The 19726-nt window shown below is 49.1% G+C and overlaps 2 protein-coding genes across 2 annotated transcripts in view; one reads left to right on the forward strand and one right to left on the reverse strand.

Moving 5' to 3' along the window:
* Positions 1 to 393: 393 nt before the first annotated feature.
* Positions 394 to 18472, reverse strand: RNF126 (ring finger protein 126). The gene is made up of 9 exons (XM_054013837.1): positions 18340 to 18472; positions 10323 to 10381; positions 8090 to 8153; positions 6650 to 6894; positions 5533 to 5601; positions 5373 to 5442; positions 4022 to 4115; positions 1862 to 1977; positions 394 to 1619 (listed from the first exon to the last, which is right to left on the reverse strand). The coding sequence occupies exons 1-9, from the start codon at positions 18412 to 18414 to the stop codon at positions 1470 to 1472; spliced, it is 942 nt and encodes a 313-aa protein (XP_053869812.1). The 5' UTR covers positions 18415 to 18472; the 3' UTR covers positions 394 to 1469.
* An 868-nt stretch (positions 18473 to 19340) lies between these two features.
* FSTL3 (follistatin like 3) overlaps positions 19341 to 19726 on the forward strand; it is a 44727-nt gene continuing 44341 nt past the window's right edge. The window contains exon 1 of the mRNA XM_054013624.1: positions 19341 to 19404. Coding sequence (XP_053869599.1) covers positions 19365 to 19404 — 40 coding nt within the window. The 5' untranslated portion in view covers positions 19341 to 19364. The remainder of the gene's footprint in view (positions 19405 to 19726) is intronic.

Raw genomic sequence — 19726 nt, forward strand, 5'->3', positions numbered from 1 at the left:
CTTCCATGGGATCAGTTGCTTCACTTAATCCTCCACCTACAGCTTGTGTCACAGCCTCCCCTTTACCTGGGGCAGGTCCCTCTATCCCACAGGCAGGCCTGGAAAACCCCCATCTACACCGGTTCCTACTACGGATGCCTTCAGAATCACACCATCCGCCACTGAAGCTGAAGTTTTAAAGTGATCAGAACATTAAATGGAATATGTCCTGCCCCCAACCCATGAAAACGTAACTTTGAGCATATGCGCTCTGACTTCCTCCCTCCAGAATGGATCCGATTAAAAAACCTCATACCAAAAAACGCCCCCAGATCAGCAGGACAAAAGTTCCCCCCCACCACCCTCCCCCCAGCAAACCAACTCTTGCAAGGAAACCGATTCACAAGCTCCTGGGAATTTTTAAAGCAGCTGTATTTTGAAGTAGCTGTGAAATACATTTTTCTCAAGCGTCCCTTGCTCTGTATTTGATCTGATCCCGATGGTGTTTGGCTGGTCCTCACTCTGGTACAATTCCAGTCCTGCAGCCAACACTCCGCATCCAGGGTGAGAGAAGGGCAGGACTGCAGGGATTGGCAGGAGGGGTAGAAATACAAAAACCGAACACGGATGCTGCAGTTTCTATCCCGCAGCCGACAGCGCTTGACGATTTGCAGGCTGGCAACGTACACGGGCGTTGGTCAGTAGGAACCTAGTGCTAAAGAAGTCACTGTGTACCAGCCTATGGCACGCTGGGGAGGGAACGAGGGCACAATGATCTCAGGGCAGGCTGCCCTGCCGCTGGGAAGGTATAGTACAGTACTCAGACGAGCTTACCCTGTATTTATCCACAAATCATGCATACCTTTTTGTTGAGCTGAAATGTCCATTTATTTAACAGCAGTAATAATTTAAAATTATAAAAACCCTTTCGGTGTTGACTATGAGAAGGGTGAAGTTATAAAGAAAACAAAAAGGGACCGTGGCAGGGGAGGGAGGGATAGCTGTCTATTCCAAGAGTTCACATTTTCTGTGGCAACTCCCCCACCCTCACTCGCCCTCCCCACTTGGAAATCCTCGGAGCAAACCAGATTTTGTTACACTGTCATTTTAAAGGTTTTAAAACGTCAAAGCATAAGGGATGGAGGAGCGGGGGGCAGAATATAAAGAGCGGAATCTCAAAACCATACAAACCACCTTCCCCCACTTGGAGTCGCAGCCAATCGCTCAGCACCTTGGGTTTCCAATCTGTGAAGCTTAACGGCCTTTCACGGCAGTTTTAAGAGTCCACGCAGCGACGCGATGAATTCAGAGAACTTCCCCCCACTGGAGAGCCTGAGGTGTCTCGTCTCTGAAGAACCAGGGGCCTCGTGAGGGAATTTCTGGGTTTCAGTTCCCCCCCTTGCTCCGCTCCGGAAGGCCCTTAGTTGCTTATGTTGGCTAGGGAGGAAGGGCTATGGACAGGGAACGCGGGACAGGGGCTGGGCTAGGATTCATGAGTTGTTTGACGAGTTTTCATTACTTGGTGAGCTGGAGGAAGAGGAAGACGACGAGGAGGAGAAATTCATCCCCGTGAGTCCTGGGGGATTCGTGGCAGTGTTTTGTCCACTTAAACTTTTCCGGCACACGGGGCATGTGTCGTGCTTTGGAGATTAAAAAAAAAAAAATGCAGAGAGAAAGGATTAGACATAGGACATGGGAACAGTGCGAGTAACAGCCGGTCACGCTGCTGACAGCCTCCTTCTTCAGAGGCAAACGGCTGCTCACGCTCAGGCATCATCAGGATATAGAAATATTTGCCAATGAGAACAGTATAATGGAACATGTCCAGAGTATATAATATTCCCCTGGCATCAAAGGGATCCCGCACGCTGCTGTAACTCACCTGTTCCAGCCAAGGGACTATACAGCCATTGTGGAATAGATGATTGCAGGGTAATTGCCGGACATTTTCACCAAGTGTGTAATCCTCTTTACATACAGGACACTCGAGCCCGGAACCTGCGAGTCACAAAAACACAAAGCTATGAATCAAGAGGGCTGACGGTATTATTCTTTCACCGCTTGGAAGCAGAATGAGCGCCGGCTTTCCCTGCCATTTCAGGAATCCGTTCAGAGCTGCCCAGCTTTGAAAACTGCCACGGACGTGCTCCAGCTAACCTGACTCTCTTTATTCTTGACTTAGGTCATCTGGTAACTGGCCTTTCTCAGTCTCCCCAGCACTGGGGAGAAAGTTACTGCCTCCAGAGTGTCTGCCACTTGCCTGTATCTCTCCACCTTACTCCCAAATTCCTGACCTACATTGTCTCTCTTACTCCCTTCCGCAACACGCTGCTGCCAGTGTTTCAGGTGTAGGCTTGGAAAGATTCGATTTTTTTTATTTTTAAATGCCAATGTCATCGTACACACAAACCCACGAAAAAATATTTCCATCAACAATCATCAAAATTTACACACCGGTAAAGAAAGAAAAAGGCCGTCTGAGAACCTATTAGAATTTGAGTGAAGGAAACGTACCTTGTACATTTTGACATATGTGGTTGACAATTTGTATTTTAACAATTACAAAACTAACTTTGTGACTCTCAACGAATACTGTCATTAAATAAGTATTGTCCAATCCCTCCCATCATTCCCCCATTGTGAAGATAGAAATAAAGAAAAAGCTTAAAAATAAACACGGATAGTATAAAAACTAAAAATCAAAATCTGCCAAGCCTAATTCTATATTAAACCTAACAGAGTCAAATATCTATTCCTGAAAGCCAGTCTGCCCAGCATTTTACTATGCACTGCTAGGACAGCCAGCAAACACTGCTCCCAAGAGATGTTTACACGCAGGGGCTGCACCAGCGCTGACCGTTTCAGGAGAATTTCACAGCTGCAGCCCCACCGGGTGCATTTTTACGGCTGTCTCATCTAGAAGAGACAGTGGCAGAGGCTTGCAGCCTGACTACAGGTGTCAGATGAGGCATGAAAAGAACTCGACGCTCTCACACTTGGGTTTGGCCTCGGAGGAAGCAAGGGACGGATCCGGTTCCCTGTCCCCAGAGCTCAGTGGAGGTGGCAGCAGCGGGCTGAAGGAGTCGGCAGAGCCGGCTCTGCCATGGAAGGGGCACTTCTCCCTAACAGGAAGCCAGACAGCACGAGGGGGCTCGGAGTGCACCGGGAGCCCACGTTGTGCTGCTGTGCAGATAGGGGTGGGATACACATATCACAGCACAGCAGGCGTGGGACGATGCTGGCTTAGCCAGGCAAGTGGGCTGGATTCCTCCCCCGTCCTGCCTGCCTGCCAGGAAACTCCGTGGCCAAAGGCGCTAGGGCTGTCTGAAGCTGCTGCCAAGCAGCCGAGCTCCCTGCAGGGGCATGCCTCAGACTGGGCTCCCCAGTCCTGTAGGAAGGAGCCTCAGCAGAGTGCGACGTGTCATGTACCATGTGCACCCAGCAGTGGCATGGCCAGAACCTCCTGGGGGGGTGAGTGGAGTGCGGGGGTGGAGACCAGACCGCATAGGGCTCCTGGCCCAGAGTCCGGCACAGCGTGTGCGAGAGCCGTGCTACCGACCCAACTACAAGCATTGGGTCAAGTATGAAAACTCCAACAGGTTTGGTCTGGGCTTTAAAATGAGGCTTGAGCCGATCTCGACGCAGTGGTAAGCATGCTGCCGGCTGTTCTACACCACCACTCCTACCAGTGGCACTACAGCGGTGTGAGATTCCCCTAAAAAGCGACAATGCCCAGGAGATAGTAAAGACCTCTCATTTCCAAGACAGTCCCCCAACTTCTCTGCTGGCTCCAACGTTTATACGCGTCTAGCTACATTAGCTTCTAAAACTGGGGCAGTTAACTGCCTAGTGCAAACGTATCCGCTTTACAGTGCTTCCGTTCAGGCAGGCGTATGAGAGATAGCTGTGCCTAGTCCTGCCTCTGGAATTCTTTAGCCCTACAACAGATTAGGAGCCAACATGAAAATCCCAAGGGAAAAACCACATGAAAGCTTTGCAAAGCTCTTCATTGGACGACTCGCTGAGGAGGCAGGGGACGTACCTACGTGTTCCTCTGTTATCTGAACGGTGGGGAGCGCTTGGATCTTCTCTTTGTCTGCTGGAGGCGGCCCAGTGTTTTCAAATTGATTTAATAACTGAAAGACAAAACGCCATGCAGTACAGGAAAACGACACCGGCTGGATGGTACGCAGGATTTGTTAGGTTAAGGTATTGAGACATCTAACCTAGTGTCCTGTCACCTGCTTCTACTGCTGGCTAAACTCCTGATGCTTCAAATATTAATTCCCCACCATGGAGCTGGGCAACTTTGCAGAGCTGCGCTGAGGAGAAAAATTCCATCCTGACCTCCGAATGGACCAGCTGACAACCCTCAGCATGAGATTTAACATGCGCATAGATGGCGGGGATCACGAGTCTTGAACCCTGGTTCGCAGGGCTCTTCCAACCTGCCACCCAAGGACCTGCTAGCAGTTGCCAGAATCGAAGCCCCTGGCCGAGGACTCCAGTCCTGGAATCTGATTGGCAGAATGCTGGAGGTCCTGATTGGTTCACAACTTCTATATAAACCCAGCGCAGGAACAGGAAGTTGTGCCTGCAACTAGGATCTCCCTGCTTTGGGCTGCTTCCGAATTCCCAACTCCTGCTCCAACCACTAGGTCTGACTGCCCATGCCCCAGTCATGACAATTCGTCTTAGAACTCTCCAGCAGTGAATTCCACTTGCCGAACACATGCTACAAGAATGATTTCCTCTTAATGTTTTTAAATGTAAAACATTGTTCCCGCCACAAATTTAATGGGTGCCTTTGTTATCGGACAGCATGAGGAATACCAGGAGCAGAATCAAGTGCGGCCCTCTCTTCTACCTTCCTAAATCACCAACGGCCATAAAACAGGTTGTCATCTTGTGGCAGACAGGAGAACATGCTTGTCTTTTGGAACCACAACCAAACCCCAAATGAAACATGTTTCTGGTCACATTGTTCCCCCTAGGTGCAGATCTTGGGTTTTCAAATACATTGCTTCCTTTAGGAAACAGTTACTGAAAAGCCTCATTCCAGGATAAGCCACTGCAGGGGAAGTAAACAGAGCGCTCCCTACCGGTGCATTTCAAGACACATGAATCATGCAACATGAAACAAAAGACATTTTCCCTGGCAATGGAGTGCAAACCTAAGCTCCTTGTGTAGACACTTTTATACACATTGACTCAACGGTAGGGTTTGGAGGCGTACTGGACTGTAAGTCCCCACTAACCAAGACAGATGTCAGTGCTACCCCTCTATGGAAGGGAGAAGGGTAGCTTCTTAGAGAAAGGGCTCCACTCCAGGACCAATCACTGCACACGAGCAGCCCCCAGTGGCATACGCATAGAACAGGTGCCAGTTTTACCTGTGTAATAATTGCATCCAAGCCATTGGCTCCCCAGGCATAGTCCATTGGATTCGAATGCAAGACTCCCCTTTAAGAATAAAGACAACAGGGTGTTAGTCTCCACTGGGACTACACACAACCAGACCTTTAGGTAGAGTAACCCGTAACTCCAACTCACCAAGGGCCTAGTCCTAGGTTTGGTATTGTTGTAGGTGCAATAATGCCATTGACCAGCTGCTGTATAATTCTGAAAGACAGCAAAATCAAGATCAAATAAGAACTAGGATCCACTAAATCCCACAAACAGCCTGGAAGTCCAGAGTAGCTAGGAAATACTGTGGTACCATCCGGGGGAACGAAAGGTAAGACACGGTATCCGGCTTAAGATGCAACTGCATCCAAGGGTACGTCTACACTACCCGCCGGACCGGCGGGTAGTGATCAAGCTATCAGGGATCAATTTATCGCGTCTAGCGTAGACGTGATAAATTGATCCCCGATCGCTCTGCCATCAACTCCGGAACTCCACCACGGCGAGAGGCAGAAGCGGAGTGGCGGCCATCAATCCCGCGCCGCGAGGACGCCAAGTAAGTGATTCTAAGTCGATCTAAGATACGCAACTTCAGCTACGAGAATAGCGTCGCTGAAGTCGATGTATCTTAGATCGATTCCACCCCCCGCAGTGTAGACCAGGCCCTAGTGACCACTTATTTCTTGCCACAGAAAGAAGTCAAAGGATTTTATTCAGAGAGGAACATTTTCCTACACAAAGGTGGGAAGTGGACAGTGTCTCTGGGATCCTACTCTTTAGCATAGGCCTAGGTGGCAGCAGCATTTCCGACTGCTGATTGCAAGGAGCGGAGAAATTCACCAGTGATCGGACACATCAGCTGGGTTTCATGCTGCTTTGCCCACAAGTGACCAAGCTCAAGGAAAAGAATCAGGGCAGACAGATGCTTACTCAGTCTAGGGCATCTTTTAGTTAAAAGCTCCCAGGTATATTCCCTACTTTGGGGTATGACCTATTGTAGAGTACAGGTAAACCATGGCCAATTTCACTCAAGATACAGGCTTGAAAGTCCGGCTGAAATGTTATCTTCCAAAAGCAGCTGTTTGCATGGAAAGTAAGACATCTGTGAAGGAGAAGAATGCAACACAGGAAGTTTTTAGTGAGGGACTAGTCCTCGTGAATGGAGAACACAAACAAATGTTATGGTTCTCAGCTAAACCACTTTAAAAAGAAAATCAAGCCCTGGTCACTGAGCAGAGCCCTAGAAAGCGAAAGCACTTCTCACCCTTCTAGCGTTGGGACTCCCTCGTGCCTGCCAGTGGCACGCCGTGCAGTGAGGCGGGCTCGGGGCTGCCTTGCGCCATATCTGTGCCGAGACTGGTGCTCTCTGTCCCGCCGGTTCTCGGCGTCCCTGTTGTCTTCAGATTGGCCACTGGACCCAAAGGCAGGAAACTCAAAGCTGTCATCAAAAATCCCAAAGGCGAACTGGCCATAGCCCTGTGGCAAGGTGAATAAGTGCTGATCCACGTTCTGTAGTGAAGGGAATTCAAGGCAGATTGGTCACAAGGAGCGAGCCTTTACTTCTACTAACAATATTCAGGTCCCAACAAAGGCCTCGGTGATGAGACAAAGCCAGACTCTGCAGACAGCCTCCAGCATCACAGCTGAGGGCTCTGTGCTGAGAAGCAGCTCTGGAATGAGCAGACAGCATCGGCCGAGATTAAATTTAGGAAATAACCATTATTTTTCTGATACCACTGTGTGGCACTGAGGCTAACCGGTGACTCTTTAAACCAGAGGTGGGCAAACTACGGCCCGCGGGACCGTCCTGTCCGGTCCTTGAGCTCCCAGCCTGGGAGGCTAGCCCCCGGCCACCTCTCCCGCTGTCCCCCCTCCCCAGCAGCTATGCTGCCGCGCGGGCAGCACTCTGGGTGGCGGGGTTGCGTGCTCCTGCCGAGCAGAGCGGCAGTGTGTCTAGCTCCAGCTGGGCGGCGCGGCTGCCAGACATGCTGTTCTGAGCAGCATGGTAAGGGGGTCGGGGGGTTGGATAAGGGGCGGGAGGTTCTGGGGGGCAGACAGGGGACAGGGAGCAAGGGGTGGACAGATGGGGCGGAGGTTCTGGGGGGCGGACGGGGTGCAATGGATAAGCGTTGGAGTCCTGGGGGGCCTGTCAGGGGACAGGGGTGTGGATAGGAGGTCAGAGCAGTCAGGGGACTGGGAGCAGGAGGGTTGGATGGGGGTGGGGTCCCGGGGGCAATCAGGGGACAAGGAGCAGGAAAGGTTGGATGGGTCGGGGGTTCTGAGGGGGGCAGTCAGGGGGCGGAAACTGGGAGGTGTCAGATAGGGGGCGGGAGCCAGGCTGTTTGGGGAGGCACAGCCTTCCCTACCCGGCCCTCCATACAGTTTTGCAACCCCTATGTGGCCCTCAGGCCAAAAAGTTTGCCCACCCCTGCCTTAAACGGTGACCACGGCATACCCAGATAGACAGTTCAATATACCACAGCCTGGCTCCCCCTAACAAAAGCGGGATATGGGGAGACGCAGCTGTCCACCGAGAAGAATGCCATATTTAGAGAGTTCTAGAAGCGGCGCTTGGATGATATTTACTCCCAAACTTTGACAAAATCCAGGGGACATCATAAAATGATCTGTCTGTGGAAAACAGTCAGATTCAACGGCAAGAAAAAAATAATCTAGCAGGGGCTGGGGAGCTGCTATTACTCACCTCGAATGGATGCCTGCTCTGATCGCTGGTCGATGCGGAAGAGCTGGAACCATTCTCAGCATTCCTGAGAAGAGCGAACAGCATCGGTTAGACTCAGAAATGCTGACTCGCGACGACGCGGGGTCGATGGAAAGCCTTTTGCAGCAGAGGGAAGCAAGGGATGGGATCTCGGTAGGGGCAAACGTCCCACCAGTTTACGAGTTGTGCAAAACCATTTCACAGGCAACACATTATTTTCGCATCAGCTGCTGTTTTCCACCGCAATCGCTCATGTCATTTTTGTTTCTTGCTGTTCCTTACTTCCCTGAATATTCAGAGCTTTCCCCCGCTTGTTAATTGCCTTGTGCACATCTCATGAAACTGCAGAACAGTAACTTTGCTAGAGAAGACCCACCTGTTACATCAGCCAAGCATTCCTCTACCCACTCCACCCCTAGGCAACTCAGCTACGTTCTCCAGAGCACCATGAGCGTAAGATTTAGGATGCCAACATCACAATGATGCAAACACGCTTAATGCTGTTGTTGCAAACCCACTCATTGGAACCAGTCCTCTTTTCTGCACTGCAAAATCACATGACCAGTCAGAGAATGACAGTTAGCAAATGATTACAAGAGAACTATGAACAATACATAGCGCTATGCTTTCAAAGAGCTGCATGAACGTTACTCCTCATGGCTCATGCGTGTGCTAAATGTTATCTTGGTTTTACAGCAGAGTAAACTGAGGTTCAGAGCGCCTGATGGACTCTGCCAAGGTCACAGCAAGTCACTCTCAGAGCTAGGATTAGCTAGGCACGATTTCCGGCTCCATCCACCAGACAATGCTGCCTTTCAGCATGGAGCTATGCCTCTGCATGGGTTTAGAAAACCTACTGCAATCCAAAGGAATAACTAATGCACACTTGATACAGTTGACGTAGGCAGAGACTTGCTTATACGTTTAAGAACAAACAAGTGGACCTCTTGAACATCTTGTCACCTTGCATTGTTTAAATCTCAAGGCCACGCTCTCTGCAAGTCAAGACCAAGAATCACATTACGTGTAACCTGCACTGGCAAACGCACCATTACAGCCAAAACAGGTCAGCGTGTCCACACATTAAAGCATTTTTTACAAGGCAAAAACCACATCCTGATCACATTCTGTATAACTGTGTGTGTATCACTGCTTCCTGCTGTGTGTATGGGACAGTGCAGTGGTTCTCTAACTTTTGTACTGGTGACCCCTTTCACATAGCAAGCCTCTGAGTGCGACCCCCCCCTATAAATGAAAAACACTTAATATATTTAACACTACATAAATGCTGGAGGCAAAGCAGGGTTTGGGGTGGAGGCTGACAGCTCGCGACCCCCCATGTAATAACCTCACAACCCCCTGAGGGGTCCCGACCCCCAGTTTGAGAACCCCTGGAATAGTGGGTGTTTCTTCACAGTGGCCTCTGGGACATCATACGCTCTCTCAGATTTCGGGGGGAGCTACCCCCAATTAACCCACAGCTAGGTGCTATTGTCTACATAGCAGAAAAACTGTTTGAAATCAGCTACTTATTATTTCATTTAAATTAATATGTATATTTTGGTTGTGCCTAAGGACCAACCAAGATCAGGGCATGATTATGCTGGGCACCCTGCAACACAGAACAGTAGACGGTCCTGCCCTGAAGAGCTTACAAACCAACTAGACAAGACAGACGCAGGGTGGGGGAAGAGGTAGAACATACAAGCAGAGTAAACAATGTGATGGCAGCAAATGGGATTTAAGTTGCATGGTGGGGGTTTTTTTGGGGGGGGGGTTAGTTAGCAGGGGATCAGTTAAAAGGAAAGAAAAGGGCAGGGGGATGAGGGGTCAAGGCATGGGAGAAGAGAAGGTATGGAGTGAAGCTAAGATGAAGAGATTGTGGGAAAGAGAGCGGTTTGGAGCAAGCAGCCCAGGGCAGAGAAAGTCCAGTCAAAACTGCAAAGTTCTCTGAATGTCCACAGGTCACTCGTCAGGATGTCAGGCTTCCATCCAACATGGTTGGGAAACATGGTTGTGGACACAGACTGTCATACTTAAGTATGTTACAACTTTGGAAAAATCAAGTAGGTTTTCACTGAGAAAAACCAAATATCGTTCGAGGTTGTCCAACCGGTCCCCTTAGTTTGTAACACCTCCCACCCCAGGAAAAGGAAACAGAACAGAGAAGATTCCAAGTTAACGTTCACGGTATCCTTCAGGAACAACACATTACCTGGGCTCCTCTGGAAGTTCTTCAATAAAACCAGATTCACACCTTGGGCAAATATAATCCTATAGAAGAGAAAAACTACATGAGAAACGCAGGTGCTAGAAAATAGTTACAGATAGTATCTTCCATAGGGAGAAATGGAGAAAAACCCTGCGTTCCATTCTCAAGGATGGATGTTACAGCTAGCCAACAGGCATAAGGCACGGAAAACCTGACTGTGCGCTCAGAATAACATTCTATAAACTAAGAGGTGAAGTCAGGCATTGCGCCACTCCCCAAAGTCCACCATGCTTTAAGTACCAAAGAATTCACTGTTTTGAGCCACTCTGGCGACAAGCAGGGGCTCTAAGTCCTGGAGAAGGAGGAAGCCATCTTTATGGATTAGATATGGTAGGACATATAGCACTGCAGCCCCATGTAACACCGGGCTCAAATTATTCACATTTAAGGGGACTAACTAGAAATTGGTCTTAATTCATGCAAGGCCACACCAACTTTCACAATGAGGACCAACATGTAACAATACATGAAGTTAACAATTCTAGAGAAAATTCCAAACTTCATAACCTCACTCTTACTATCCTTCCCCAGGTAGAGCAGGATTAACTACAAATGTAATAGGCAGCCTTTCTACCTCACACTTTCCGGAGCATTCTTTAGTTTCTGATGGCAACTGAGAAGATTTCAGGAATTCTGTCTGGACTTATTGTGTGCCTTTTATGACGGAAGGCTACAAATCCCAGAATTCCATGCTTGTTTCTCACCCTTTTGTAAAAAGAATCTCTACTTAACAGACTCATGGGATACAGACACATGGCTACATCCTTCTCTATCCACACTGTATTACATGAACCAGTTTTAAATGCTGCATAAAACCATTTCAGGCATTAACAGTTTCCCTAGTCAGTGGGAACAAGGCACAACTGGTATCAAATCATGTTTTATAAGCATTCTGTTATGCAGAGATTAGATTATAGACCACAGAAAGTCAAGCACTCTTTATAACTGTTTTTAAATCATTAACGTATGCCTTCAGTCAATGTTCCCTCTATTTTTTACATCCATGTGCGGAATTAATTTTGTTATGTGCACCAATATGGAAGTGATGTGTGGCGGGGGTGGGGCCGAGGGGTTTGGAGTGTGGGAGGGGGCTCAGGGCTGGGGCAGAGGGTTGAGGTGCAGGGGGGTGAGGGATTCGGCTAGGGCTCTGGGGTGGGGCCAGGGATGAGGGGTTCAGGATGTGGGAGGGGGCTCAGGGCTGGGGCAGAGGGTTGGAGTGCAGGGGGTGAGGGCTTAGACTGGGGGTGTGGGCTCTGGGGTGGGGCTGGGGATGAGGGGTTTGGGGTGCAGGCTGCCCCAAAGGGGGGGAGGAGACTCCCCCCAGCCCTCTCTTGCCGCAGCAGCCCTTGATAGCCTGCTGCACAGCCATGAGGCCGCACAGCTTAGAGGGAACTTGGGCCTTCATGACACTGGCCAGACAAACTTAAGTCTGAAACTGTTTGGCGCATGGTTTAAAAGTGGTTCAGATAACACTGCTTAACCCCCAGCGCAGACAGAGCATTAGAAAGAAGACAGATCTTAATGTAGTCACAGGTGAAGTGAAAGCAAAACCACTGGATTTCCTGGCAAGGCAGCATGCGTACGTGTTGATTTTCAAATGGCTTCTAGAGGACAAACTGTCAGAATGAAAGAGAAACAATGTGGAGTTACAGTTACTGCCAATTCTAATGTCAGGAAGAACGAAGAGGAAAGCAATTACTAACAAGAGCTGGGATTTTTCACCACACAGGGTATATCGACATTGCAATTAGACAACCCTGCTGAACCAGGCATTTGGGGCTGGGGCCGAGAGGCTGTTTAACTGCAGTGTTGAGTTGGGTCTCTGGCTGAAGCCCTGAGCTCTGGGACCCTCCCACCTTGCAGGGTCCTAGAGCCTGGGCTCCAGCCAGAACCCAGATGTCTACACCACAATTTAGAAACCTCACAGCCCCAGCCAGTTGGCATGGGCCCGCCATGGGTTTACAATTGCAGTGTAGCTCTACCAATGGAGGCTTCAAGGAGACATAAGGGGGTCATTCTGCAACACAAACACTAAAATAACCTCCCACTCTGCATGCTCATTAGAAAAGCTCGTTCCATCTACCTCTATCGCTCCAAATTTAAGACCGGACCTTTTATAAAGCTCAAACAGACTGCATGTTCAGAATCGGAATTCCTTCTCAGAGTAAGGGTCTTCTACACCTGCTTTTCTCATTTAGTCCCAGCTTTAGTGAAGCGTTTATGTTTAATGACTATTGATGGTTCGATTGCCCCTTTGAGGCAGAAGAAACTCAAAGGGCTTAAAATTATACCAAGGACTCACTTGTCACTAAAATGAGCCCCCACAAATAACTACACACGACAATGCTATACAATACAGTGCAGCTGGAGAGAGGAAGTGAAGTGTACCATGCCCAGTTTGAACCAAACAGGACACTTTGGTCATTTATATTTTGCCTACCCTAAGTGGAATTTGCTAATTCCACTAATACTGATAGCTGGCTTATCTGAATTTATCTTTCCGAAGAATGCAGATGCTGCTTCCCCTACCACTTTTACTTTCAGGATTGTCACACCCAAGAACACAGGGCATGTCTACATTAACCTGCAGCTTGAACTACGGTGGTATGAATAGCAGCGAGTACCAAAGTGCTGTGGACGCTGCAGGCATGAATTTAAAGGTCCCAAGTCCAAGAGGACTAAATTAGTGTGAACTCGGGATCTTTACGTTTGCACCCGAAGCGCCCACACGGGGCAGTTACAGCACAGCACTTTCATGTGCACGGCTGTTCACATCCCTTTAGTCCAAACTGTGGGGCAGTGTAGTCAAGCCCAAAGATATTCCACTTAGGAGCCGAGCTACTGATTCCCAAAAGGAACAGGATGCAAGTGGCCTGTGTTCACCCTGCTAAGAAGTTTGTGATTCCTTCCCAAGCCATGGGGGGAAAAAAAACATTGTAAGACCCTAGCTGTGCACAGCAACACCCAAAATCCATTTGATCTTGTCTCTATTCCAGAGAATAAGGAGTCAGCAAGACGCCACCCATCTGTAGGTACTGCCCCTGAATACCACTTAACAGATGCAGCTGCCTCCTCTCCCGCACTCTCTTTAGATTTGCAGTCATGTTTCTAAAAAATACCCGCAACTTGTATTTCAGACGTGTTCCTACCTAACCCAAACGCCTCACAGGGAGTCGGTTAACGGCACACAGGGGAAGGAGCGTACAAAAAACTGGATCAGTCTCTCTCCCTTTGAAAGAAACGTCAGCCAATGTCCTCAAATTCCATCAACGCCCCACTCGGATAAGAATTTACAAAACCAGTCTATTGCTTTCCATGCTCAGTACCATGCAAGCGATTTGCTCCTCTCAGCTTTCCTATTCGAGGGATATAATTTTGCCAACAGGCAGTTCTGAATACAGCAATCAGCAAATTCTTTTGCAGCTGGAACAGCACAATTGCCAAAGTTTGCTGCTCCTCAAACTGTTAGACTCGTTCCTTTTATAACACATGCAGGGCCAGTTCCACTCTGGCAATTTAGTTTGCTGTCAATAAGAGTGACCTACCTAATTTGGACCTCTGAAACAACTAGCTTCTTGAGCATCGATCAACTGAGCCTGGATTTTCAGCATTGAGCGATGTTAGAAAACAGACAACGGTTGCATTCACCACCAAAAGGATTGCTCCAATTGTTATAGGAAACCCCACTTTGCGTATTACACAAGGCTAGTGACCAATATATCTGGGAGGAAGTATTCTGGGGGGGGATGGAGGGGTGACAACCAACAAATTCCCTATCCACCCTCTCAAAGCTCAAGAGTAGTTAGGAGCATATCAGCCTTTTAGCTCTTAAACTGTATATAAATGTAAAATATAAATCCAATTCTTCCAACCCGGTGAAAAACTGATCAGCTATACAAAGGGTTCATTTCACCCACTGCTCAACTGCAGGTATCCCAGAAGTGAAACAGCAGGTGTTTAAAAGAACGCAGCAACACAACATTGTAGGAAGAACTGTAGGTAGGTGGACTAATTACCTATGCTGGAATCTGGCCAAGAAATCTATCTTCAGCACGTTTTGAAAAGCACTATGGAATCTCTAATGGGACCAAAGATTAAAGGCCTCAGTTTTATGTATTTCAGAAACAGCACTTCCAGTTGCTGACTCAGAAAGACGAGTGCCACCCGCTGCATCATCATGCTGGATTTCCTCAAGGTCTTCCATTCAAGCAACAACCAGCCCTGTCCTTGGTTAGTTTATGAACCAGTGCTTGACATAAGTCCAAGCTGGCGTATCTAGAAAATCTCGCTATACACATTCTCTTTCATGATTTTAAAATAACAGCCAGCAAAATTTTCATCAAACAGCCACTGAATTGAGGAGTTATCAGGAAAGTTGGATGCTCAAATTAAAGCCTGCCAGGCTAAACATGCTTTAACAAAAATGTTAACCTCCCAGTTCAACGGTAGTTTGTCGAAATATCAGGGAATCCCTGCTGTCACACGTGAAAGAAAATGACATCCAGTTCGTGAGTCTGAAGCTGTGGTTAAAAACGTCCGTTACAACATAATCAGACTAGAAAATAAAATATCGTGTTTGATAGTCATAGCTAAAAAAAATCTCCTCCATATAAAGGGTTAACCAGGTATATTCAGACACACACACACTTGGGGAATCAAGCATCAGTGTGCACTGGAAGGTTTTAGCAGCTGCTGTTCACAGACAAAGATCACGTCCTGAGGAGCATTCATAATGTGGTATTTACCTTAAAGCTAAATCATACACAGACTGAGATGTGGGAGCCTATTTACCAAACAAAAACAAAAAAACAACAAAACTAGTATTTTTGTAACTTTGGGAGGTTTAAAAAACATCGGGGAAAGGCAGAATCTTTTCACAGTAAGCATCACAGCAATGCTACAGTACCAGCTGAACTGCAACTGATTTAAAGGAGACATTTTTATTTATATTTAAAAAGAATTTGACAACCTTCTCAGCAGCCTGTTACAATTACTAGACAATCATTGAACTAATCTAGACACCCTCAAAATATAAAAAACTTGTAAACTTTCCTCTAGTTTATTTTAAGATAAACATACACTCCTCTACACAATCTACTGGCATTAGGTGTGAAGTCCGACACTAAGGCCTTGGCTACACTGGCAATTCACAGCGCTGCACTTGCTGCGCTCAGGGGGGTGAAAAAACACCCCCCGAGTGCAGCGAATGCAGCGCTGTAAAGCGCCCGTGTAATCAGCGCCTGCAGTGCTGCACGCTCGCTCGCAGCGCTGCACGCTACTCCCCTCGGAGAGGAGAGCTCTCACAGCGCTGGCGGCGCGACTACACTTGCGCTTCACGAATCCGCGAGCGTAGCCAAGGCCTTAAAGATAGTTTGCAGTGGTGTTGTAGCCGATATGAGAGGGACAAGGTGGGTGAGGGAATATCTTTTATGGGACCAGGTTCAGTTGGTGGAGAGTACAAGCTTTCAAGCTACACAGAGCTCTTTATCAGGTCTGAGGCAAAAAAAGAGACTTGTTTATCTCAAAATCTTGTACACTTCACCAAGGCTATGTATACACTAGAAAGCTTACAGCACCGGACTGTACCAATGCAGCTGCACCGCTGTAAGACCTCTCGTGTAGCCGCTCTATGCGGATGGGACAGAGCTCTCCTATCAACGTAATTAAACGATCCCCAAAGAGAGGCGGTAGTTACATTGGCAGTAGAAGCTCTTCGGCCGACATAGCACCGTCCACACCGGCGCTTCTGTTGGTGAAACTTGCGTTGCTCAGAGGGGTGTTTTTTCCCATAAGTTATACTGTACCAACAAATGTGGTAGTGTAGATATAGCTTAACAGAAGATAGATATTTGGTAGGATTTCTGCAACTCAGACTTTACAGCTAGGAGTTTCAAAGAGACCCAAGGGAGTTAGGCACCCAATTCCCATTGAATTAACAAGAACTGAACACCTAACTTCCTTTTGCTCCTTCCAAAACCCCGGCCAAAGGGTGTGGTAAAAGCGTTCTTATCACTATATAAAATGCTATAGATTTGAACACTCAGAAGGAAGATTTAACAAAGTAGTCCAGCACAACCAACCAACCATTCACAGCCCTGTGTATTACTCTAGTAAAGAGACCGGTTGACAGCAACACACATTTACAATACATAGTGAAGCTCTGGGTTGATTTTTAAATATGAATTAAACTGGATTATTTTTGCACACCATTTAAAAAGACTTCCCTAGAAACAATACAACACCGAGAAGCCTCATGGTCTAGTGGCTAGAGTAGGGAAGTGGGTTCTATTTCCAACCTTGGCACTGATGTTTTTATGACCTTGGGTAAATTTCTTAATCAGTTTGAGGGCTCAATTTCCCCAGTAATACCGGAGTAATATTTAGCAACATGTCTAAAGGACCCTGAGATGTTCAGCTGCTAAGCACTCTACTAAAATGTCAAGTATTATATCTGGAACTCACTTACTACCAAGTTCATGGCACAACTTGAGTTTTCACTGTACACCAGATCAGCAAATGAGTTTCACTAAAGATAGTATCAGAGGGGTAGCCGCATTAGTCTGGATCCGTGAAAAGCGACAAAGAGTCCCATGGCACCTTACAGCCATATTGGAGCATAAGCTTTCGTGGGTGAATACCCACTTCGTCAGATGCATACACACCTGACGAAGTGGGTATTCACCCTCGAAAGCTTATGCTCCAATATGTCTGTTAGTCTATAAGGTGCCACAGGACTCTGTCGCTTTTCACTAAAGATAAAAATTCTATTGCAATTAATTTCCTGGCATGATGTTAGGAGTTTCAGGACAAATAAAGGCTCAGCATCAAGGGAAAGGCTCATTAACTTCAAAAACAAACTTGATGGGCTGATGACATTTGGCAACTCATTAACAGAACACATCTTGGCTGGATTTCCTACAAGTCATGGTCAAACTTGTTACTTTATTAAAGTCACTTTCATGCCAATAATCAGCACTTTTTTCTCACCATTATGGGGGGGAAGGGTGTTTCTCTCCTAACAAATAAAGATGCATGGGCATTTTAGGTGGAGCTCAAAGCACACTGTTAAAGCACTACAATGAGTATAAGAAACAGTCCTGTGCTGGTCAGTGAAATTATTGTGTTTGCCTCACGGTTGCCCATTCCTACATTCCAAAGAATTACTTTCTCTAAGGGTTACACTCCCCTTTTCTCTGTTAATAGAAAATCTTCCTGATAATTGGAGCAACTCTCTCACACCCCCCATGTTTGTTGTTTGGGGTTTATCTGGTGCACACAGAGTAGTAAACACACAGCTTTAATTTGGAAGACTGTCACTTAGAACCTCCCCCGCCCCATAAATGAAGGCAGCGGGGCAAGAAAACCCCAGAGGCATGGACAGGGTGCCAGGAGACAGCCCCCTCTGGGTATTTGGCCTAGGCAGCGTTGGGGTGGGCGCCTCTTTTGATCAAACATTTTGCAGTGTATGTTACCATGAAACACCCTCCCAGTCAAGTTGTCCCAGTTCGCAAGCCTGGGGGAAGGGTGTGTGGGGACAGCCACCGCCTCGCAGTTTAACAAGCAGCAGGATCCCACTCTTCCCCACCCCCCCAGAACATGGGGGGGGTCCCCTTCACCCTCCTGCTCCCCACCCGAGAGCCCCCAGCCAGTCCCCTTTGCGATCTCCCAACCCAGGCAGAGCAAGGGGGATGCCCGGCAGGCGAGAGACTCCCCGCTCTCCCCATCACCCTCCCAGACTGGCCGCCCTAAACCCCGCCCAGTACAACCTCCCGCCCCCTCCAGCCTAGGGGGCCCCGACCCCCTGCAGCCCCCCCCCACTTCTCCCCATTGCCCCGGCTCCCCCCGCCTGATCACTCCCCCCCCCCGGGCCGCTGCCCCCCAGCGACCCCCCCCCCGCTGGCCCCTCCCCCTCCCCAACGGCCCGGCCACCCCCCAGCTCAGGCCGCGACCCCCTCCTCACCGGCAGGCGCGGAGCGATCTCGGCCGCGCAGCAGTGGCAGAAGTACCGTCCCGGCTGCGGGGAAGCCTCCGCCATCTTTCCCCGCACGCCACGCCGCCCCGCCCGGCCGGGGGCGACGCACGGCGCGGCTACGGCAGCCGAGCAGGCCCGAAAAGGGCTGGTGGTGGGACTGGCGGATCGAGATGGGGGCGGAGCCTCTGTGACTCGGCGGGAGGGGGCGAAGGGCGGAGCTGCTGAGAGTCTTAAAGGCGGGGCCTCTGGGAGCCCAAAGGGAGGGGGCGGGGCCGCTTTGATTTGAGGGATGGGGGCGTTGAGTCTCCTCAGGGGAGAGGGTTGAGGTGGGAAACCACTGGAGGGGAAGGCATAGCCACGCCCACTGGGGGGGGGGGGCTCCTGATGAAGTGGGAGGGGCTAAAACCATTTTGGGAGGAGGAGCTAATTGAGGAGAGGGGGAAGAGCAGGAGGGCTTGGGGAAGGACTCCCCATCTAGGGTCCATGTCCCCTCACTGCACAGGGGCAAGAGGGAGCTGCACAGGGGTATGGGGTGTAGGGGGCTGCATGGGGGTTTGGGGTGTAGGGGACTGCATGAGTATGGGGGGTAGGGGGCTGCATGTGGGTGTAGGGGACTGCACAGGGGTATGGGGCATAGGGGACTGCATTGGGGTTTGGGGTGTAGGGGGCTGCATGGAGGTGTAGGGGATTGCATGGGGGTTTGGGGTGTAGGGGGCTGCATGGGGGGGTAGGGGGCTGAATGGGGGTGTAGGGGACTGCACAGGGGCAGGGGAGTCCCTCTACCTGTGCCTATTGGGCTCTGTGGGGTCTGCACGGAGGCCTGTCTGCTTGTTGGTCTCAGATACAAAAGAAGCCCCCCACGACAGTGTCTCCCACTACCGCTAAGCCTCAACAACTAGAACGGCCCGGTGCTGACACACAGCGGCGGGAACGGCTCCTTTGACTGAAGTGCCGGGGCTCTGATGGCTGGTGCTGGGTTTGATTTTCCATTGGCAAACGGGACGCTCATCTCGATGTGGCCGCTCAGCACCAGCACCCCTCTCACACCTGTGGGTGAGTTTTTCTCTGTAAATGTATGCTTGCAAGCACAAGACTGACTTCATCTGCCACTGAAATGCAGCCACCTCCGGGGGTGGAGTGCAGCAGTTGACAACCCCACAGCAAAGCTGCATGTTGGTGAGGGACAGGAATTGAAGGAGTATTGGTAACTGGATGGAGTAATAGTTCAACTACAGTCTGCATAGTACATATTTTATAAACTACACTGTGGAAGAACAATGTTCTGACTGATGGGAGAGCTTACTCATGGCGCTACTACCAGCTTGTGTCCTTGGGCTCACTGCTGCCCACAGAGTTCCATAATTTAGCTAATGTC

The sequence above is a fragment of the Malaclemys terrapin genome, chromosome 24 (assembly GCF_027887155.1).
Source record: "Malaclemys terrapin pileata isolate rMalTer1 chromosome 24, rMalTer1.hap1, whole genome shotgun sequence".
Taxonomy (NCBI): Eukaryota; Metazoa; Chordata; order Testudines; family Emydidae; genus Malaclemys; species Malaclemys terrapin.

Excerpts from the sequence above, each read along its gene's own strand:
- RNF126 (XM_054013837.1), bottom strand. The coding sequence starts at position 18,414 with ATGGCGGAGGCTTCCCCGCAGCCGGGACGGTACTTCTGCCACTGCTGC. Across the intron at positions 6,895-8,089 it reads AGAGCAGGCATCCATTCGAG|AACGTGGATCAGCACTTATT; the intron begins GTGAGTAATAGC and ends CCTTCACTACAG. Across the intron at positions 4,116-5,372 it reads TGGATGCAATTATTACACAG|TTATTAAATCAATTTGAAAA; the intron begins GTAAAACTGGCA and ends TTTGTCTTTCAG.